The 18,141-nt window shown below is 39.9% G+C and overlaps 1 protein-coding gene across 1 annotated transcript in view; it reads left to right on the top strand.

Moving 5' to 3' along the window:
• The window catches only part of mcph1 (microcephalin 1), a 370,028-nt gene that overhangs the window by 36,587 nt on the left and 315,300 nt on the right, over window positions 1-18,141 (top strand). The window contains exons 6-8 of the mRNA XM_078541909.1: window positions 5,611-5,722; window positions 7,226-7,372; window positions 12,619-12,717. Coding sequence (XP_078398035.1) covers window positions 5,611-5,722; window positions 7,226-7,372; window positions 12,619-12,717 — 358 coding nt within the window. The remainder of the gene's footprint in view (window positions 1-5,610; window positions 5,723-7,225; window positions 7,373-12,618; window positions 12,718-18,141) is intronic.

Genomic DNA, 18,141 nt, shown 5'->3' with positions numbered 1-18,141 from the left:
CTCTTGTGGATTTGATCCACCTGGAACACATCACCTGCCACATCATAACAGTATTGACAAGTGTTCGGAATTCACATTAAATAAAGCATTTTTTTGGAACAATGCATGCATTCTATTCAATATTTTAATAGCGGCCTAGAAATTCAATCCATCACATTTGTCATAGTGGTTGCTCTTGTGACATAGTTGAATTGCAGCTAAATAGGAATGTGCAGCAATAGCTTGCACAGTCCACCCCCTGTTTTAAAGAATGACTGTGGGTGTGTAGCAGTACTTGTCTGTTTAAAGTTCGTTCAGTCAGAATATGTATATAATAATGTTGGCTATATAAATAGAAAGACTTGCATTTGTATGGTGCCTTTCACGACTACCAGACATTACAAAGTACTTTACAGCATGAAATACTTTAGAAGTGTAGTTACTGCTGTGATATAGGAACTGTGGCAGCTAATTTATGCAAAACTCCCACAAACAGCAATGTGATAATGACCAGAGAATTTGCTTCTGTGATATTGATTGAAGGATAAATATTGGCCTTGTTGTAGTTCACCTCGACAAACCACCAGGAGACTCAGGTACAGGTTTTGATTGTTTATTATTCAACCGTACGCAGGGAGAGACAGCCTTGGGCAGTCCAAGACCGTACTCTAAAAGGTTACAAGTATTCACTTCTTATATACACCTTTGGTCACGTGCACATATTCTAATTTACAATCACATGCTTCTTTGGCCTCAGTTACTTGTTTCCCATGTGCACATACATCAAGCATTATTCTCATCCATGCAAGACCACCATATCTTGCTGATTGTGCAGGAGTCTGGGCCTCCTTGATTTCAACACCCACTCCCTGGCCTTGTCCTTTGTTCTACTAGCTTGTTTGTCACATTCCTTATCCTGTCTAAAGCACATCTGCTACTCTCCAGTTCCACTTTTCTGCTTATATGCTATTTTTACTAAAAGACACCTCTAACTAAAATTGTTTAACCCTTTCAGCCTGGATACTGGGGACAACTCCCCTGTTCTTTTTTGAAATAGTGGGTTCTTTTACATCCACTTGAGAGGGCATCCAGGGCTTCGATTTACCGCCTCATCAGAAAGAACCATCTCTGACAGTGCCTGCAGTACTGCACAGGAATGTCAGCGTCGATTGTTGTGCTCAAGCCCTGGAGTGGGACTTGAATCCGCAACCTTCTGACGCAGAGGTGAGAGTGCAACTAACCGAACCATGGTTGACATACCTATCTATAGTGCCAACACCTGTTCAATTCTTTCAAAATTCCACCATCCACATCCTGTCCTGAATCATGCTAACCCATTGCACATGTCCAATCTCTACTCCCTATATCTCTATCATTTATAGATCCTTCCCATGTCTCTTCAAATTCCTCTAGCTCTAGTGTACCTCTGTTACTTCCACCTGTTCAACATCCCATTTTGCACCAATCAACACGTGCTTATTATTAATATGTTTCTCCCTGTGCCTCCTTTTACTTTATCAGTGCCAGAATGTAAAACCGTTATGCCCTGCTCTGGAATTCTCTTCTAAATTCCTCAGCTTGCTATGGTGTTTCATACCTCCAAATGTTTTTTTCAAAATCATTCTTTGATCACACCTTTGGACAACTCCCTAACTTGTCTTTATTTTCGCTTCCCACCCCTCTCTCCTTTTTCAAGAAAGAGCTTTGGGACATTTAGCTGCTTTAAAGACACCAGACAAGCAAAGAGGAGTAAATGTGCAATAGAAGGAAGCCATATTGCTTTTTGTGCTTGTGTTAGTGCCTTGAAAGAGTTACCTGAAAAGTTCCACTTCCCTGCTTTTTTCTCGGAGCCCTGCAATCTTTTCCTTTTCACATATATCCAGTTCCCTTTTGAAAATGACTATTGAATTGGCTTCATCAGGCTGTAGATTCCAGATTACAACAACTTGCTATGTAATCAAAAAAATGTTTTCTCATGTTATCTCTGATTCTTTTGCTAAATCTCTCTCTTCTGGTTACTGAACCTCTGCCACTGGGCAAAAGAGAAAATAAGGAGAAACTATCAAAACCCTTCATGAATTTAAACACCTGTATTAAATCTCCCCTTAAATTTCTCTGCTCTAAGGAGTTACTACCCAAACATTTCCAGTCTTTCCACATAACTGAAGTCCCTCATCCCTGGTGCCAATCTAGTAAATCTCTTATCTCTTTACACTTCCCTGCTTTAAATGTCACCTGCCATCGGTCTTTTCATTTCACCAGGCTGTGTATGTCCTCCTGAAGTCTGTAGTTATCCTCCTCAGTGTTCACTACATTTCTGAGTTTCACGTTATCTGCAAACTTTGACATTATATCCTGTATGCCCAAGCCAAGGCTTTTAATAGATACCAAGAAGAGCAGAGGTCCTAATACGTATCTTTGGGGAATACCACTGTAAACTACCCTCCAGTATGACATATAACTGCTCACCAATACCCTCTGTCCCTTAGCCAATTTTGCATCCAACCTACCATTGTTCCTTTAATCCCATGGGTTTTAATTTTACAAACAAGCATATTATTTGATAATTCGTCAAATGCCTTTTGAAAATCCATATATGTATTAACCTAATTACCCTCATCAACCCTCTCCATTGTTTCATCAAATAGGTCAATCAATTTAGTCAAACATAATTTGCCTTCAACAAATCTGTGATAATTTTCATTTATTAGCCCATAATTTTCCAAATGCCAATGAATTTTGAATCGGATTATTGTGCCTCAAAGTCTCCCTCCCCAACCCTACCATTGCTGTTAGATGATTGGCCTGTAGTTGACAGGTTTATCCTTCTCCCCTTTCTTAAACAGAGTGGCAACATTGTTCTTTGGTACACCCCACATCTAAGGAGGAGCGGGAGATTATGGCCGCCTCTGCAATTTCCATCCTTGTTCCCCTCAGTAACCTAGGATGCATTCCATCTGACTGCCAACATTTTAAGTACTACTTTATTTTTATCTGATGCAATATTGCTACTATCTCCTCCTTTACTACTACATTGACAGCATTCTCTTCTCAAGTGAATGAATATGTAAAGTACACTATTCATACCTCATCCAGGCCCTTTGCCCCCAGAAGGATATCTTCTTTTTGATTGCTAATCAGCCACACCCTTCCTTTGACTACCATTTTACTATTTATATGTTTACAAAACACTTTTGAGTTCCCATTAATGTTGACCAGAATTCTATTCTCATACTCTCACTGCCCTCCCATTCTCTTTTTTTTTAGCTCTCTTCTGTACTTTCAATATTCAGCTTGGTTCTATACTTTATTATGAACCTTACAGTTGTATTAAGGTTTCTTTTTCAGTTGCGTTTTAATCTCTGTACCTTTAGCCATTCAAGTTGCTCTAGCTTTGGATGTCCTTCCTTTCCCCATTGTGGGAAAGCGTGCATTTTGTAACCAAACCATCTCCCCTTTGAAGGTCTCCCAATATTCAATTACAGTTTTGCCCACAATTTTTTGATTCCAATTCACTTTGTTAAGGTAGCCATCCTCCAGTTTAGTGTTCTGATCACTTACAGCCATTAAAAGTTGTACTTATCAAGAAGATGGCTGATTTAACCTGAGTATTCATAGGCCTGAGTTTTCCCGTCGGCGATTTGGGGGCGGGGCCCGCTTGCCAACAGGAAAATGACGCGGGATGACAGGAGGAACCCCCGACGTCATCCCAGTCCATTTAAATATTGAGGAAGGAAGGCGGGCGGACAGTGAAATCAGCTGTCCGCCCTCCGACCTGTCAATGGCCAATTAAGGCCATTGACAGGATAATTAAGGTAGTTAAAGGCCCTGCCTGTCCAACCTTAAGGCTGGCGGGCAGGCCAGGAGCCCCAGCGTTCAATAGAAAAAACATAAAACCTCATCCACTGGCGGGATGAGGTTTCATGTCCGCTTTAAAAATGTTTAATAAATTTTATGTGATTTTTACTAACATGTCCCATCTCGTGTGACATTGTCACATGAGGGGGACATGTTAATAATTTTTTTATTTTTCTATTTTTTAAGTTTGTAAAACTTTCACTGATCTCCCTGAGACAGCACTTAGTCTCAGAGCGCACTTTGACAGATGACAGCGCTTCCTGTTGGATGGGCCTTAATTGGTCCACCCACTTAAAATGGCGGCAGGGCCTGCTTCGGCAGCAGAATTCAGCTGCCCGCCCGCTGCCGAGCCGGTGGGGCCCGCCCGCCAACCTAGGGCAAAATTCTGCCCATAAAAGTTTGGCAATTTCAAAAGTATATGAGGTCCTTCGGCCCCAGTATGCTTGTGCTAGCTCCAGATCTAATCCTATAAACTTTGTTTCTTTTCTTTTTTGTGCTTAATTGATTCTGTCTTGACTAACAACTGAAAGATCTGCAATGCTCACTTGGGGTAATGGTTTCTATTTTCTAACAACGCCTTGCAGAATGACAGCATTTGGACCTACTTTCCCACTTTATGCTTCCACTACTGATCCTAAAGTTTCGCAAATCATTGAAAATAGCCTGTCCAATTTGCCCTGTTAAAGTTTTGAGCTCTTCTATTAATTATCACAGTTTAATCTTCTGTGCTGTACCTAATACAGCTCTAATTTTGCAGCAATCCCATCATCATAATATACCTGAATTAGTGGTATCCTAGGAATTACATTCCTCCCTGTAATGGAGTGCACAGAGGACAATGACCTAATTGTGCCTTTTTTCTTATTTTAATTGTTTAATGCCCCCGTATAAAACCCTGAACTTTTCATGATCAATCTATCTAAACTCATAGATGTCTACAGCACAAAAGGAGGCCATTCAGCCCATCGTGTCCACGGCAGCCAACAAAGACCTGACTGCACTAATCCCATTTCCCAGCGTTTGGCCCATAGCCCTGGAGGCAATGGCAATGCAAGTGAATCTACACTCCTGCTTGTAAAAGTCTATGTATTGATACCTGGGCATCTCTGTTCATCCACTCCATCGTAAAGTATTAGTCTTTTGAGGATGTCTATTTTTTTGCTAAAGTGTTCTATGAACTGCATTTGCCAACTATGTGACCACTCTCTTTCTGGTCTTGTATATTTCATTTTAGCTTGCTGTATCTCCTAATTTAGTGTCTTCAGAAAATTTTGACCTTTCTTTACGCACATGTTCCAAAATATTTATTCATGTTGAAATGAATGGAGGTCCCATTGCTGACCCCTAAGCCTCATCAGTAGCTACACTCCACAATCCAAGAATCAACTATTCACTCACATTTTTGCCCTTTCCTTCAACCATCCATCTATATATTGAGGCATTTCATTTTTAATACTGAGGGTCTTGATCTTGATAATAAATCTTTCATGTGGCTTTTCTTGCACATTTTTTCCAAGTCTTAATTACCACATCCACTGTGACCCCTACACTTACTAATTTTCTCAGGCTATGATTAAATTAGTCGAGCCTGACCTGCCTTTTACAAAAGTGCTGTTCAGTGCTCCTGATAAGCCATATCCTTTTAAGAGTCTTCTATTGCTTATGTGTTTAAAGCATGTTCAGCCTTATTATCAGCTTGGATTGCACCAACCATACTTTCAGTTGCATTGTAGCTAAATTTTGATGTAATTATTGCATCCATGAACTTTTCAGCATCGATGTATGAAACCCAGGGATTTCATAGAAAAGACACCGGAGAATGACAAGAGGTTGCAGAAAAAATTGGATCAAATGATTCAGAATCTAGATTCGAAAAAAACTATCGGTGAGTTTTTCATATTTATAAGCTTTTATTAAACGGTGCTGTGCACTCTATTTTTTGAAACTTATGTAGTTTGAATCCTTGGTGCATCGTTATTTCTGTGAGAACTGCTCATAAATTATGTTGTCATATGGTCATTTCCTGAGGTTGATCCAAAAACCCAACAGAAGTTTGACCTGGTTGCTATATTGACGCAATTAAGTTAAGATACAGCAACTATCTTTCATTTGCTGAAACTTACCATTTAGATGCAGTTTTCAGCTAATCACATGACGTTCAAATGATATGACTCTGCTCTAAAGTCCTTAGTGGGTTATTGGAAACAGAGAAAAATATGTTGGCTTAATAAAATGAAAATCAGTATATATCAGTGGATTTTCTGTGGAGTGCACAAGGCATGGAGACCAACTCAAGTTTTTGGGTCAAGCAGTTAAAGGGTGGTGGACAACAGCATCCATGACAAAGGAAGGAGAAGGGGAGGTGGCAGGAATGAAAGGGTATGTATAGTGAAGAAGATGCCGATAGAAGCAAAATAGGTAAAATGTCCTCCAACTGTTCCCTAGACTGAGTTCAACTGTGTTTTCAGGTATTCTGCCTATCATATGGCATAATAACTGACTCATGAGTTTCACAAAGTTGAAATTTTCAAAAAGAAAAGCCCTACCTAAGGAGTCTAGAATTCCAGGAGCAGAATTTTCCCCCCGTTGGCGGGGTTGTGCGGGGGCAGACGGGAGCGGGTGCGAGCCCGATCGGCACCCCCGATCAGGCCTGCACCGCCATTTTACATGGGTGGGCCAATTAAGGCCCGCCTGGCGTGACACGCGCCTGGAAGCACTGGGCGCTGTCTGTGCAGTCGGCGGGGGGGGATTCCCTGAGTCGTGGCCTGCGCTCTTTTGCGCATGTATGCAAAAGAGCGCAGAAATCTCCGTGAGGCACAGAGGTGCCTCAGGGAGATTAGTTTATCGTTTAAGCATTTAAATAAAGAAATTAAAAACTTTTAAAACATGTCCCGTAATGTGATAGTGCCACATGAGCTGGGACATGTCAATGAATTGTTTAAAAAACATTTTATTGAATTTTTAAACGCTTCATGCAACCTCATTCCTCCCGTGGATGAGGTTCCATGAAAAATGTGAAGGCTACCTGGGCTCTTCGTCTGCCCACTAATCTTAAGGTTGGACGAGCAGCTCATTTTATTAATTCAATTAGTTTTTAACAGGTCTTAATAGGCCTTTGACAGTTCGGCGGGTGCACAGCTGACTCAGCTGCGCACCTGCCGAACTGAAAATTTAAATGACGCGGGGTGATGTCGGGGTGCCCGCCCGATGTTGCTGCATGTCATTTTACGTGTCGGCGAGCGGGCACCCGCCCCTGCTTGCTGACCTGAAAATTCTTCCCCATGAAATTGCCAGCAATACAACTGTTTTGTGCCCTTGTTATTTTCTCTTGGTCTTAATTTTTTTACAGTATTTATTTTGAGCAAAAACAATGATTTTTTTTCCAAAGGAGCTGATCCACCTTTACTTTTGTTTGATGAGGACGCTACAGGTCTTAATCTGCCCAAAATGAAATCAGTTCCCCTCAATCAATTCTGCGGAATGGTAGAAAGATTGAAGGAAATGAAAGAAAAGAGAGAGAACCTTTCACCTACTGGTAAGTTCTTGTTCTGTGAAATGTAACTAGTGTAAATTTTTTCGGACTGAGAAGTCATTTACCAGAACATAATTAGCTAAATAAATGTTAACGACTTATTTTCTGATTACATTCTGTGACAGATGCATATTATTAAAAAGCAGTAAAATATAGTGTGGAGTTACTCAAGAAAATGTAGCTTTACAATTCCAGTTGTCAGCCATAACGTTCCCCAAACCTATTAAATCTAATGCTGCAGCTTAATTCAGTAGGTTTTAGAGAAAATCCATTACTTTTTTAAAGCATAAAAAAGCAGTCTGGAAAAGCATCAATAGTTGGAGACAGGGGGTGTTTGGACTTGGGTGCCAACTGAGAAATTGATCAGACAAAGAAAAATATTTCAACTACTATTTTTAAAACTAGAGAGTGGATTTTTTTTTTAAAAAGTGCAGCAACCTGTCCTATACGAAGCATGCAAGACTGACTGTTTTGTACAGCTGAATTACTTGAGTTGAGGACATTGTTTTCTAGAGCTGCTTACTACTGATCTGTTTTGTCAGGATAAGAGTATAACTCTGAAAAGCTACATAGGTCACGTGCACGCAGTCGCCCTTTCCCATTCATTGACTTGCTAATTTGACTTATGATTTCTAATGAAATTCTTGTCAATCCAGTAAAGCAGTTCTGTATATAGCACAGTGGCAGATTGCTGTGTACTACAATATGAATATGCACAGGATTCTTCACATGATTAAGTCTTAACCTCAGGTTATCTGTTTGTCAGTGATAATCCAAGATTATGGATAATCAGACAGTTACTCAGTCTGAATTATTCTGTGCATTTTAGTGGCTGCTTAATTGTACAGAATTTCAAACAGGAGTTAGCTTCCATTTTAGTTGGAGATATAGACGGAAGAGTTAAAAATGAAATAGGGAAAGAAATCTAGTAACACTGAAGAAGGGAAACATTTGGCAAATAAAGTTTCTCAGCATTAGAATTTGTCCTACAGATGTATGGCGGTTTGGAATGAAAAGAGACCATTGACACAATTAAACTTGCACACTTGAACAGATCATATAAAATTTCCCCTTTGCAGCCTTTCCATCTGACACTGTTGATGTTTTTCTCAAGAACAAACAGACCTTTATAGCCCAGTTTCCCCTTTAAACCCATAATCTTGGTGAAGAATAATAAGGCTCCTGGATCCTGATGGTTCTTTCCCATTGTATTAAGAAAGAACAAATATGTGTTTATATAGTACCTTTCATGATCTAGGTACGTCTTAAAGTGCTTAATAGCCAATGAAATGTAATCGCTGTTATGATATAGGAAATACAGCAGCCAATTTGTGCAAAGTGGCAATATGCTAATGATGAGGATTGGAGTTTCAACCTAGAATTTTAAGCTCAAGTCTGTGGAGTGAACCCACAACCTACTGACTCAGGTGAGAGTGAGTGGTTGTTTTGGTAATGTTGATTAAGGGATAAATATTGGCTAAGATGCCAAGAATAATTCCCATGCTGCTCCTCAGAATAATGTCATAGGAACTTTTATAGCCACCTGAGAAAGCAGATGGGTGCTCAGTTTAATGACTCATCTGGTAGATTGAGGCTCCAACAGCACCTCCTCAGTAAGTACTGAACTGGAGTGTCAGCCTAGAATTTTAAGTTCAAGTCTCTGGTGTGGAATTTAAACCTGACTCAGGTGAGAATGATTGCAACTAAGCAATGGTTGTGCGCCTCTCTGTTTATCCTGTTGTACAAGTTTTTGTTTACCCTCTTCACATTTCCTTTTCCTTGGATATTTACTTAGTATTCTTCCCGTTTGTAATAAAAGTGAACCCTCTTGATTCTTTTGGATACTGCTATATAACGTTTCAAAAGTTACCAAACCTGCTGGTAACATTACTCATCACCTCTAAAGTGTTGGCTGGACCCATGATGCACAAGAGGCCTATTGCTGTGAGAGTTGTCTGACTAACTCAGCTCATCTCATCTGAAACTATACCCTATCACAGCAACTACTTGTTTTTTATGTTAGTATGTGGCATATCAGTTTTATGGGTGGTCTTGTCGCCTATGTGATGCACATCTGCAACTCTGCTCTTCATCACTTTAATTATTCACTTTTCATCCTCTTGTACTCCCAAGCTTTTGGGACTGGCATGATGCACTCATAAAGAAGTTGCTATCATGTGGTTTCCTGCCAAAATATGTTTATAGCTATTCACATTGTTCTTGAGCTACTCAGTCTGTGCTGATGTGAATAGTTCAACCTCTAACTTGGTTTTTATTTCCTCACAATCTCCCCAGGACTCTATCCTTCCACCTCCATGTAATGCTGGCATTGCCCACTCATCAATCATAACCGCACTTATGATTCCATATTTCTTTCAGTGATTTCTTACAGATTGCAATTCTTCAGTCCCACAGCTTCCATCCTGCTGAGTGCAATGACTACATTTTAATCTTAATGCCTTTCAATGAAAATATTTTCCCCCCCGAAGAATAGTGATTCTTTCAAGTCCAAACAGAGCTACCACCAGTCACCTTTGTTCTGTCTTCCTTCATTTAGCAACATTCTTCTCATGATCTCTTCTGACTTCATTACTAACTCTGTTTATAAGAAGCTTGGGATACTTTTTGGAGCCAACCATTTATTCTTCCCCATAATAATTCATAACACTATGGATTGTGCTGTATGATGATTCATAACTCTCATGTTAGGACTTGAAGAGTGCTTCCATTTTTGGAGAATCCTTTCTAGAGCCCTTCTTATGCTTCTGCTCAGGATACAATGTAAAAACTTATTTCTGGGCAGTTCCTCTCACACAACCAGTTTCTAATCTCTAACTCTTCAATGCTTCTCTTTTTTTTAATCAATACTACTGCTCTATGAGTACTGCTGGACCTTTTTTTGCTGTGGCTCAGTTGGTAGTACACTCTGAATTGCAAGGTTCTGGGTTCAAGTCCCACTTCAGGGTTGAGTACAAAATTCAAGGCTAACACTCTAGTCCAGTACTGAGAGAACATTGCACTGTCTGCTTGGGTGGATGTAAACGATCCTAGATCACTATTTTGAAGAGCAGGGGAGTTATCCCCAGTGCCCTGGCCAATATTTACCCCTCATTCAACATTACATAAAACAAATTATCTGGTTATTGATGTTTGTGAGAGTTTGGCGAGCACATATTAACTGTTGCTTTTCCTCTAGTACAACAGACTACGCTTCAGTACTTCATTTGGCTATAAAGTGCTTTGAGTCCATTGGTTGTAAAAAGCGCAGTATAAATGCAAGCCTTTTTGTACCTCCCAAGCTAAAAGTAGAGTCTGCTGCAAATCCTACTTCCTCCCTTTGTCCTCACTAAATTTAAATCAAGATTTTGCATTGTCTTACTTCACAAAGGTAGTGGAAATTTGGAACACTTAGCCCCACCACCCCCAAATCTGTTGAGGCTAGTTCAATTGAAAATTTCAGATCTGAGATGTTTAGATTTTTGTTAAGCAGGCTATTAAGGGTTACAAAAGCAAGGTTGTTAGATAGAGTTGAAGTACAGATCAGCCATGACCTAATCGAATTGAGGCACTGAATGACCTCCTCTTGCTATCGTCAGCTCATCCTTTCCTGGAGTTGAAGTATTGTGCAACACATTGCCTTCCTCAGTTGGCAGTGATTTAACTGGATTGTTTGCAGCGTATTCATATCTTTGACCTTTTGTGTAGGCTTAACTTAAACTGGGTATCTTTTGACAAAGTGTCTTGCATGCATACAGCCATCATAAATTGCTTATTGAATCATAGAACGGTTGCAGCATAGAAAGAGGCATTTGGCCCTTGATGTCAGTGTTGGTTTTGTCAGGAAATAGAGATAGCTTTAGTAAGTTATATTGGTATTTGTGGGTGTTAGGAATGAGTTTTAGCTTTAAAATTTAAGTTTGATTTGTATTTCTGTATCTGTGCATTAAGAAAGGTCAAATAGAGTTTTAGTTTCACTTTAGAAAGGTGCTTGCATTTCTAATGAGGAGTTTTACGACCCCTAAAGAGAAAGTAAACATGCAAGGGTAGAAGATTGGACTATTGCCTAGCAACAGGGGCCCAGAGAGGCAGGTCACTCCCACAGACACATACACAGAAGAGAAATATAAGGTTTGTTTTGGAAGCTGTTTGAGTTCAGTTGGTTTGAAGACAGCTGCGAAGCAGAAGCAGCCTAAAAGGGGACAGATAGCAAGTCCCAAGCTAAGGAAAACCCCAAAGATCTAGGGGAGTGGAAGGAGAGAAAGTCCAAAGATGACCTCCTAGTCAAAGGAAGAACAAAACCTGGAAAAGGTCCTGTTAAGTGGTTAAGAGTGAGGGGCAGAGGAAAAGGCTCCAAGCTTCAGATTTAAAGAGACAAAAGCTGCAGAAGGCAGATTTAAAGCGAAAACAGCTTGCAAGAGGCAAGAAGGTCCAAAGAGACAACTGTCTAACTCTTTGCTATGGGCATGTGAAGCAGTGGTGTACTGTTAACGGCTGAGTTGGTGAGACAGAGTGCACGGAGGACAGCTTGAATGCATGTGGTGACCCATGGAAGAGGAACACCAGAAAGAGAGTTTGAAACCCTGGAGGTGAACCCTTGTGGAAGGCGTCTGAGAGAAAGCGTCGGTTTGGGAGAAGATTCCAAGTTTAGGTCTTGGAGAGTGGAGATTGGAAACCCTCGGGTGAAGGACGGAAGTCAGTGAGACTGGCTGGCTGACGGTGTGACAAGCATCTGGGGGTAGTTGAGAGATCCATAGCATCCGTTTGAGTGGCATCTGTCACTTGGTCTCAGAGTGTCGTGTGTCTGACCATAGGGCGCCATAGGTTTACATGGACTGGGTACTTACTGTGCACTTTAGAGTATAAAATGGCTTTTGTAACTTGTGTTATCCTTACAAATCTGTATACATCTGTAAAGGTATAGTTGTGGGTGAAGGGGTATTGTAATATAGTTCATCTTCCCTTGTTGAATAAGTGTTTTATTCTTTTGTTAAAAATTCATCATCTGCCTCTGTTCAGTAGCTACTATCTACGCATCTAAACAAACAAGTAAAAGTTAGGATTTATCAAGCTAGGTTCCACTCTGAGATCAGGCTTGTCCAGGGGTAAGCTCAACTGGGATCATAACAGGCTATCAGCTGGAACAGCTTGGCTACTCCTACTTCCCTGTGCTTTCCTGGTAGCCCTGCAATTTTTTTTATCTTCAGATGCTTATCCCATTGTACTTATGTATGTTTCTTCTCTTTTCTCAGCTTCCCAAATGTCTCAATCAACAATATCAGGTTCTGCTACCTCTCTTTGCCAACCATTTCTTGGGGAATCTCCAACAATAACACCAAAAAGGTTTGCAGGCAAGTGAATTACAAGATTCTTGAACTATTCGAATTTTTCGATCTTTAACTAAAAATAACAATGCTTAAGTTCTTTTCAGATATCCCTATGAACGAAAATTCATCTTTAGGTAGAAGTGACAGAAGTTGAAGTTTCATTGAAGCCTGCAAACCAGATAGTTATGGATCACGGAAGGACGTAGTACAGAAGGAGGCCATTCAGCTCATTGTGCCTGTGCCAGCTCTTTGATTGGGCTATCCAATTAATCCCACTCCCCTGCTCTTTCCCCACAGTTCTATGGGGTTTTTTCTCTTCAAGTAGTTATCCAATTCTCTATTGAAAATTATTATTAAATCTGTTTCCACCATCCTTTTACACAGTTCAGTTCTGGATCACAGTAACTCTGATATAAGAAAAAAATCCTCATGCCACCTTCAACCTGTGCCCTCTGGTTTCTGACCCTCCTGCTTCTGGAAACAGTTTCTCTTTATTTATTCTATTAAAAAGGTTCATATATTTGAGCACCTATCAAACCTCCTCTTCACCTTCTCTACTCTAAGGAAGATAGCCCAGCTTCTCCAGGCTCTCCATATAACTGAAGTTCCTTATCCCTGGTATCAATCTAGTAAATCTCTTCTGCAACCTCTTTTAAGTCCTTGATATCCTCCTGTAGTGTGGTAATCAGAATGAAACAGAATACTCCACCTGAGACCTAACCAGTGTTTCCTAAAGGTTCAGCATAACTTCATTGCTTTTCAATTCTCTGCCTCTATTGATAAAACCAAAGATTCCCACGTTTCATCTGCCATGTGTCTGCTCATTTCATCAGTCTGTATATATCCTCCTGAAGTCTGTTATTACCAACCTCATTGTTTACTACATTTAAGTTTTGTGTCATCAGCAAACTTTGATACCCCATATGCACAAGCCTGGGTCATTAATATATATCAAAAACAGAAGTGGTCCTAATACTGAACTCTGGAAAGCAGAATCCATCGGCTTTAATTTTGCCTACAAGTCTATAACATGATACTTAATGCCTTTTGAAAATTCATATACATCAAATGCTCTAACCGTGCCAACCCTCTCTGTTATTTCATTCACGTACTCAATTTATTCAGTTCAAGACGACTTGAAATTAAAAATAAATTCCATGCTGATTTTCATTTATTAGCCAAAAATTTTGAAAGTACAAGTTAATTTTGTCCTGGATCATTGTTTTTTCGTTCCCTCACGGCTGACTGCCTATAATTGCTGAGTTTATTCCCCTTTTTTAAAAAGGACTTTTGAACAGTCGCAATGCCATAGACATTGCTAAGTAATCTGGCAATCAATGGATCAGATTAAAACTCTACAGACTTGCCACATCCAGTCGTGAATGGTGGTGGACAACTACCAGGAGGAGGAGGGTCCATGAGCATCCCCATCCTCAATGATGGCAGAGCCCAGCTGTGAATGTAAAAGACAAGCATTTGCAACCACCTTCAGCCAGAAGTGCTAAATGGATGGTCCATCTTGTCTTCTTCCTGAGGACCCCACCATCTCATAAATCATCGTTCAGTTAATTCGATTCACTTCACATGATAAGAAGAAACAGCTGAGTGCACTGCTTACAGGTTATGGGCCCCAAAAACATCCCAGCTGTGATGTCGAAGACCTGTGCTCCAGAACTAGCCAAGCCTCTAGCGAAGGTACAGCTACAACACTGGCATCCATGCAACATGATTGCAAGGTGAACACAGCTGGGACCTGAATATTCAAGGGCATTTGACATTTTGAAAGACAGGAAGAAAGGAAAAGGAGATGGGGTGGCCTGTTAATAAAGGATGAGATCAGTACAGTTGTGAGAAATTATCTTGGTTCAGAGAACCAAAATGTAAAATCAGTTTGTGTGGAGATAATCAGCAAGGGAAATACATCACTAGTGGGAGTGGTTTATAGCCCCGCCCCCCCCGACTGTACCTACACTGTCAGAGTGCAAATCCCAGGATCAGAATGATCCCAGGAATGAAAGGCTTAACATATGAGGATCGTTTGAGGACTCTGGGTCTATACTCGATGGAGTTTAGAAGGTTGAGGGGGGGATCTGATTGAAACTTACAGAATACTGAAAGGCCTGGATAGAGTGGACGTGGGGAAGATGTTTCCATTAGTAGGAGAGACTAGGACCCGAAAGCACAGCCTCAGAGTAAAGGGACGACCTTTTAGAACAGAGATTAGGAGAAACTTCTTTAGCCAGAGAGTGGTGAATCTATGGAATTCATTGCCACAGAAGGCTGTGGAGGCCAGGTCATTGAGTGTATTTAAGACCAAGATAGATAGGTTCTTGATTGGTAAGGGGATCAAAGGTTACGGGGAGAAGGCGGGAGAATGGGGTTGAGAAACTTATCAGCCATGATTGAATGGTGGAGAAGACTCGATGGGCCGAATGGCCTAATTTCTGCTCCTATGTCTTATGGTCTTAAATCAAAGCTTACTTTGGAAACCTGCTGATGATATGATCACTGTTCCCCAAATGCACTGCCACTTATATATGTTCCTCTTGAGCCACTTCATTTGCCAGGATCCAGACTGTTCCCTTTTTGCTTGGGTTAGAAACATACTGATCGAGAAAGTCCTCTGTGCATATTTCAAGAATTCCTCTTCCTTTTTGCCCTTGGCACATTGCTATTCGAACCTAGACTAGGATATTTGAAGTCCCCCAATATCACTATTGTTTCGCGCTTGTATCTTTGTGTAATTGTCCTGCAAATTTGTTCCTTTATCTCCTTCCCACAATTTGGTGTCATATATTATACACCTAGTGATGTCCTTCACCCTGGCACCAATGAGGCAGCACACTAAGTAAGACTCACATTGGCCGTTGCAGAAATGCCTGTCTAACCTGTTGACTATTAAATTCCTTATAGCCACAATATTTTTTGTTAGCATTCTGTCCTAGCAATTTGTAGTAAAGCAAAATTTTGAGCTTACAAACGAACTGCTCAGGGATATTTACTTGGCTTAAAAAAATAAATTGGAGCTATTCAACTCATAATTGAATTTAATTTTTCCTAAAATTCAGATTAATTTTAAACCTCTGGAGAGCTTTCTAAATGTACACGTAACAGGGAGCAACCAAAACTTGAATTTCCTCAGTTTTGTCTCATGTTTGCACAGTGTTAATTTGTTTATTGAGAAGTTTTCCAAGGCAATGGAGAAAGGCCAAGATGTGGATAATGTACTATTTTATTTTGCCTCTTCACTTTCATGGTTTCTTTTTGTGCTATGCATCTGCCTTGCCTTAGAGATACAAGCAGAGAAGTTGGACTGGAGGGCGAAGGTCAGAAATTGAATCATTAAGGGATTAGGCTCAAGACAAAACAATTGTTAACGTAACAGATCAAGTTCTAGGAAGAGAGAAAGTAAGCCAAGAAAGAATGTTCTGTTGAGAGAAAAATAAAGTAGGCAGGGGAAAATTTAAGAAAAGACATGCACAGATCCTTTAAAATAAAAAAAATACAGTAATTAAAGTAAGAAATAACATTTATGGCCTGAAAAAATTTATATAGTAGCAAAAGATATTTGGAAACTTGACTGATTTTGAGTAATTTATAGCCTTGAGCTTCACTTGCACAGCCATGTCCTGCAATAAGTTTTCACCTGACTATTTTGTTTAGTAGTAGAACATTTCTAACATCTAATTAGACAGAATGCATAATATATCACCACTTTGACAGGCTGAGAGGCTTCTAATACTCTTACCATACTTTACTATATTATTATGTTAAATTGAATGACTGTAAATTACATGTATAAAAACAATGCAAGAAACATTATAAAGCATGGAACAAGGTTAATGCCATTCAACCCATATAATATGTTGCTTACACGGAGTTTGTGTACTCAATCCTCTCAAGGAATCTTTTCCACCTTTTTAATCTCCTGAAGGAAACTTCACACACATTCGCACCAAAGTTAATCAAGCAACTTTTGGAATGTTGTTATTCATGCTTAATTGGTTGCCTTTCAAAGGTGACATCTCATTACTGACCTGATGTTAGCAGTAAACGCGTGTTCCATGAAGTATTTGACAATCTCAGTTTACATTTATCCTATTAATATGTAAACCCAGTTCCAGGTCTTTCTCTAAAGGCATTTTTCAACACTGTCAACTTCATTTGAAGAGATCTTATTGCACATTTTCACCACTTTTTTGAGTGAGAAATTCCTTTCATCTCTAGCCTTGCTTGAGTTTTGTTCATTTTGCACTTGCTTCCTTTAATTCTGTGTTCATAATTTAGATCAGATAGCCTGATTTGATCAAAATCATCAATGCCTCTTAGCGCTTTAAAGACTCAGATTTTGTTCCATTCAATTTTATTTTGTCCAAACAAAAACAAATTTCAGTCTGCAAGTTTGCTCTTGTAACTTAGAGCCCCAAATTCCAAAATCATCCTTGTTGCTTTTCTCTGACACTTTCAAATTTCTTATGTACTTTCTGGGGCCATTAAAAGTATTTTTTTCAGAATTCCAACACCTATAGGAGTTTGTGGAAAAAAAGAACTGTGCAGCTTGATTGTTGTTTTTCCTGCTGACATAATGCGACATTTAGCTATTTTTTCTCCTCCATTCCTGCTGTATAAGTTTGGATTGTTCTTTCAACTTCCCCAAACCTTATGTACAAAAAAATGAAAATTTGACTCTTAGACTCGTAAGTTCACAGAGATAGAAGCTGAAAAGCAAAAACAAAAGGATAGTTTTAGTAGAGGCAGCAAAGTTGTTATCATTGCGACCCCAAACCAGACTCCCAAATTTTGTTACGGTCCCGAACGAGTCCCCCAAGTTTGTTGCAATGCGGTTAGGAACAAGTAACTTATTTTTAAAAGTAGATGGAATTTGAAATCCTACTTACTTAGTAAAACGATAAAACGATTCCATAGAAGAATTTTTACTACTCAAAATTCAGCAAAGCAAACAGTCAACACTATCTATCTTATACTCTTCACATCCAGAATTAACTTGAGGCAAACATTGATTAACAGGTAAACTGTGTTTGAACACACCACCAACTGCACATTAAATGACAGACGCAACCAAGACAGGTCCCCCAAATTTTCTCAGCAGCCCACCCTGATGTCAGTCACAAAAATTCTTCAAAATTCTGTCTTCCTCCTGAGAGATTTCAACTCCTCTCTTTTGAAGATCTAGCCTCTGATTTCCCTCAAAAGCCACTCCAACACAGATTTCCCCAACAACAGCTCACCTTCTAGTTGCTCAGTCTCTTCTGAGACTGCATCCCACTGGATTCATAAGACTGCACCCCAGCATCTGGTTACTGGCACGATTCCAGCTTTCTAACTACCCTAAGCAGAACCCCACTGCTCATGGACTTTCCTTTACCTCAACTCCCAGTTTCAAGCTTCACTGGGCTGATAACTGCCCTAGGCTTCTCTTAACCCCAA

Source organism: Cetorhinus maximus, chromosome 5 (assembly GCF_964194155.1).
Source record: "Cetorhinus maximus chromosome 5, sCetMax3.hap1.1, whole genome shotgun sequence".
Classification (NCBI taxonomy): domain Eukaryota; kingdom Metazoa; phylum Chordata; class Chondrichthyes; order Lamniformes; family Cetorhinidae; genus Cetorhinus; species Cetorhinus maximus.
This window is presented reverse-complemented; position numbering and strand designations above follow the sequence as displayed.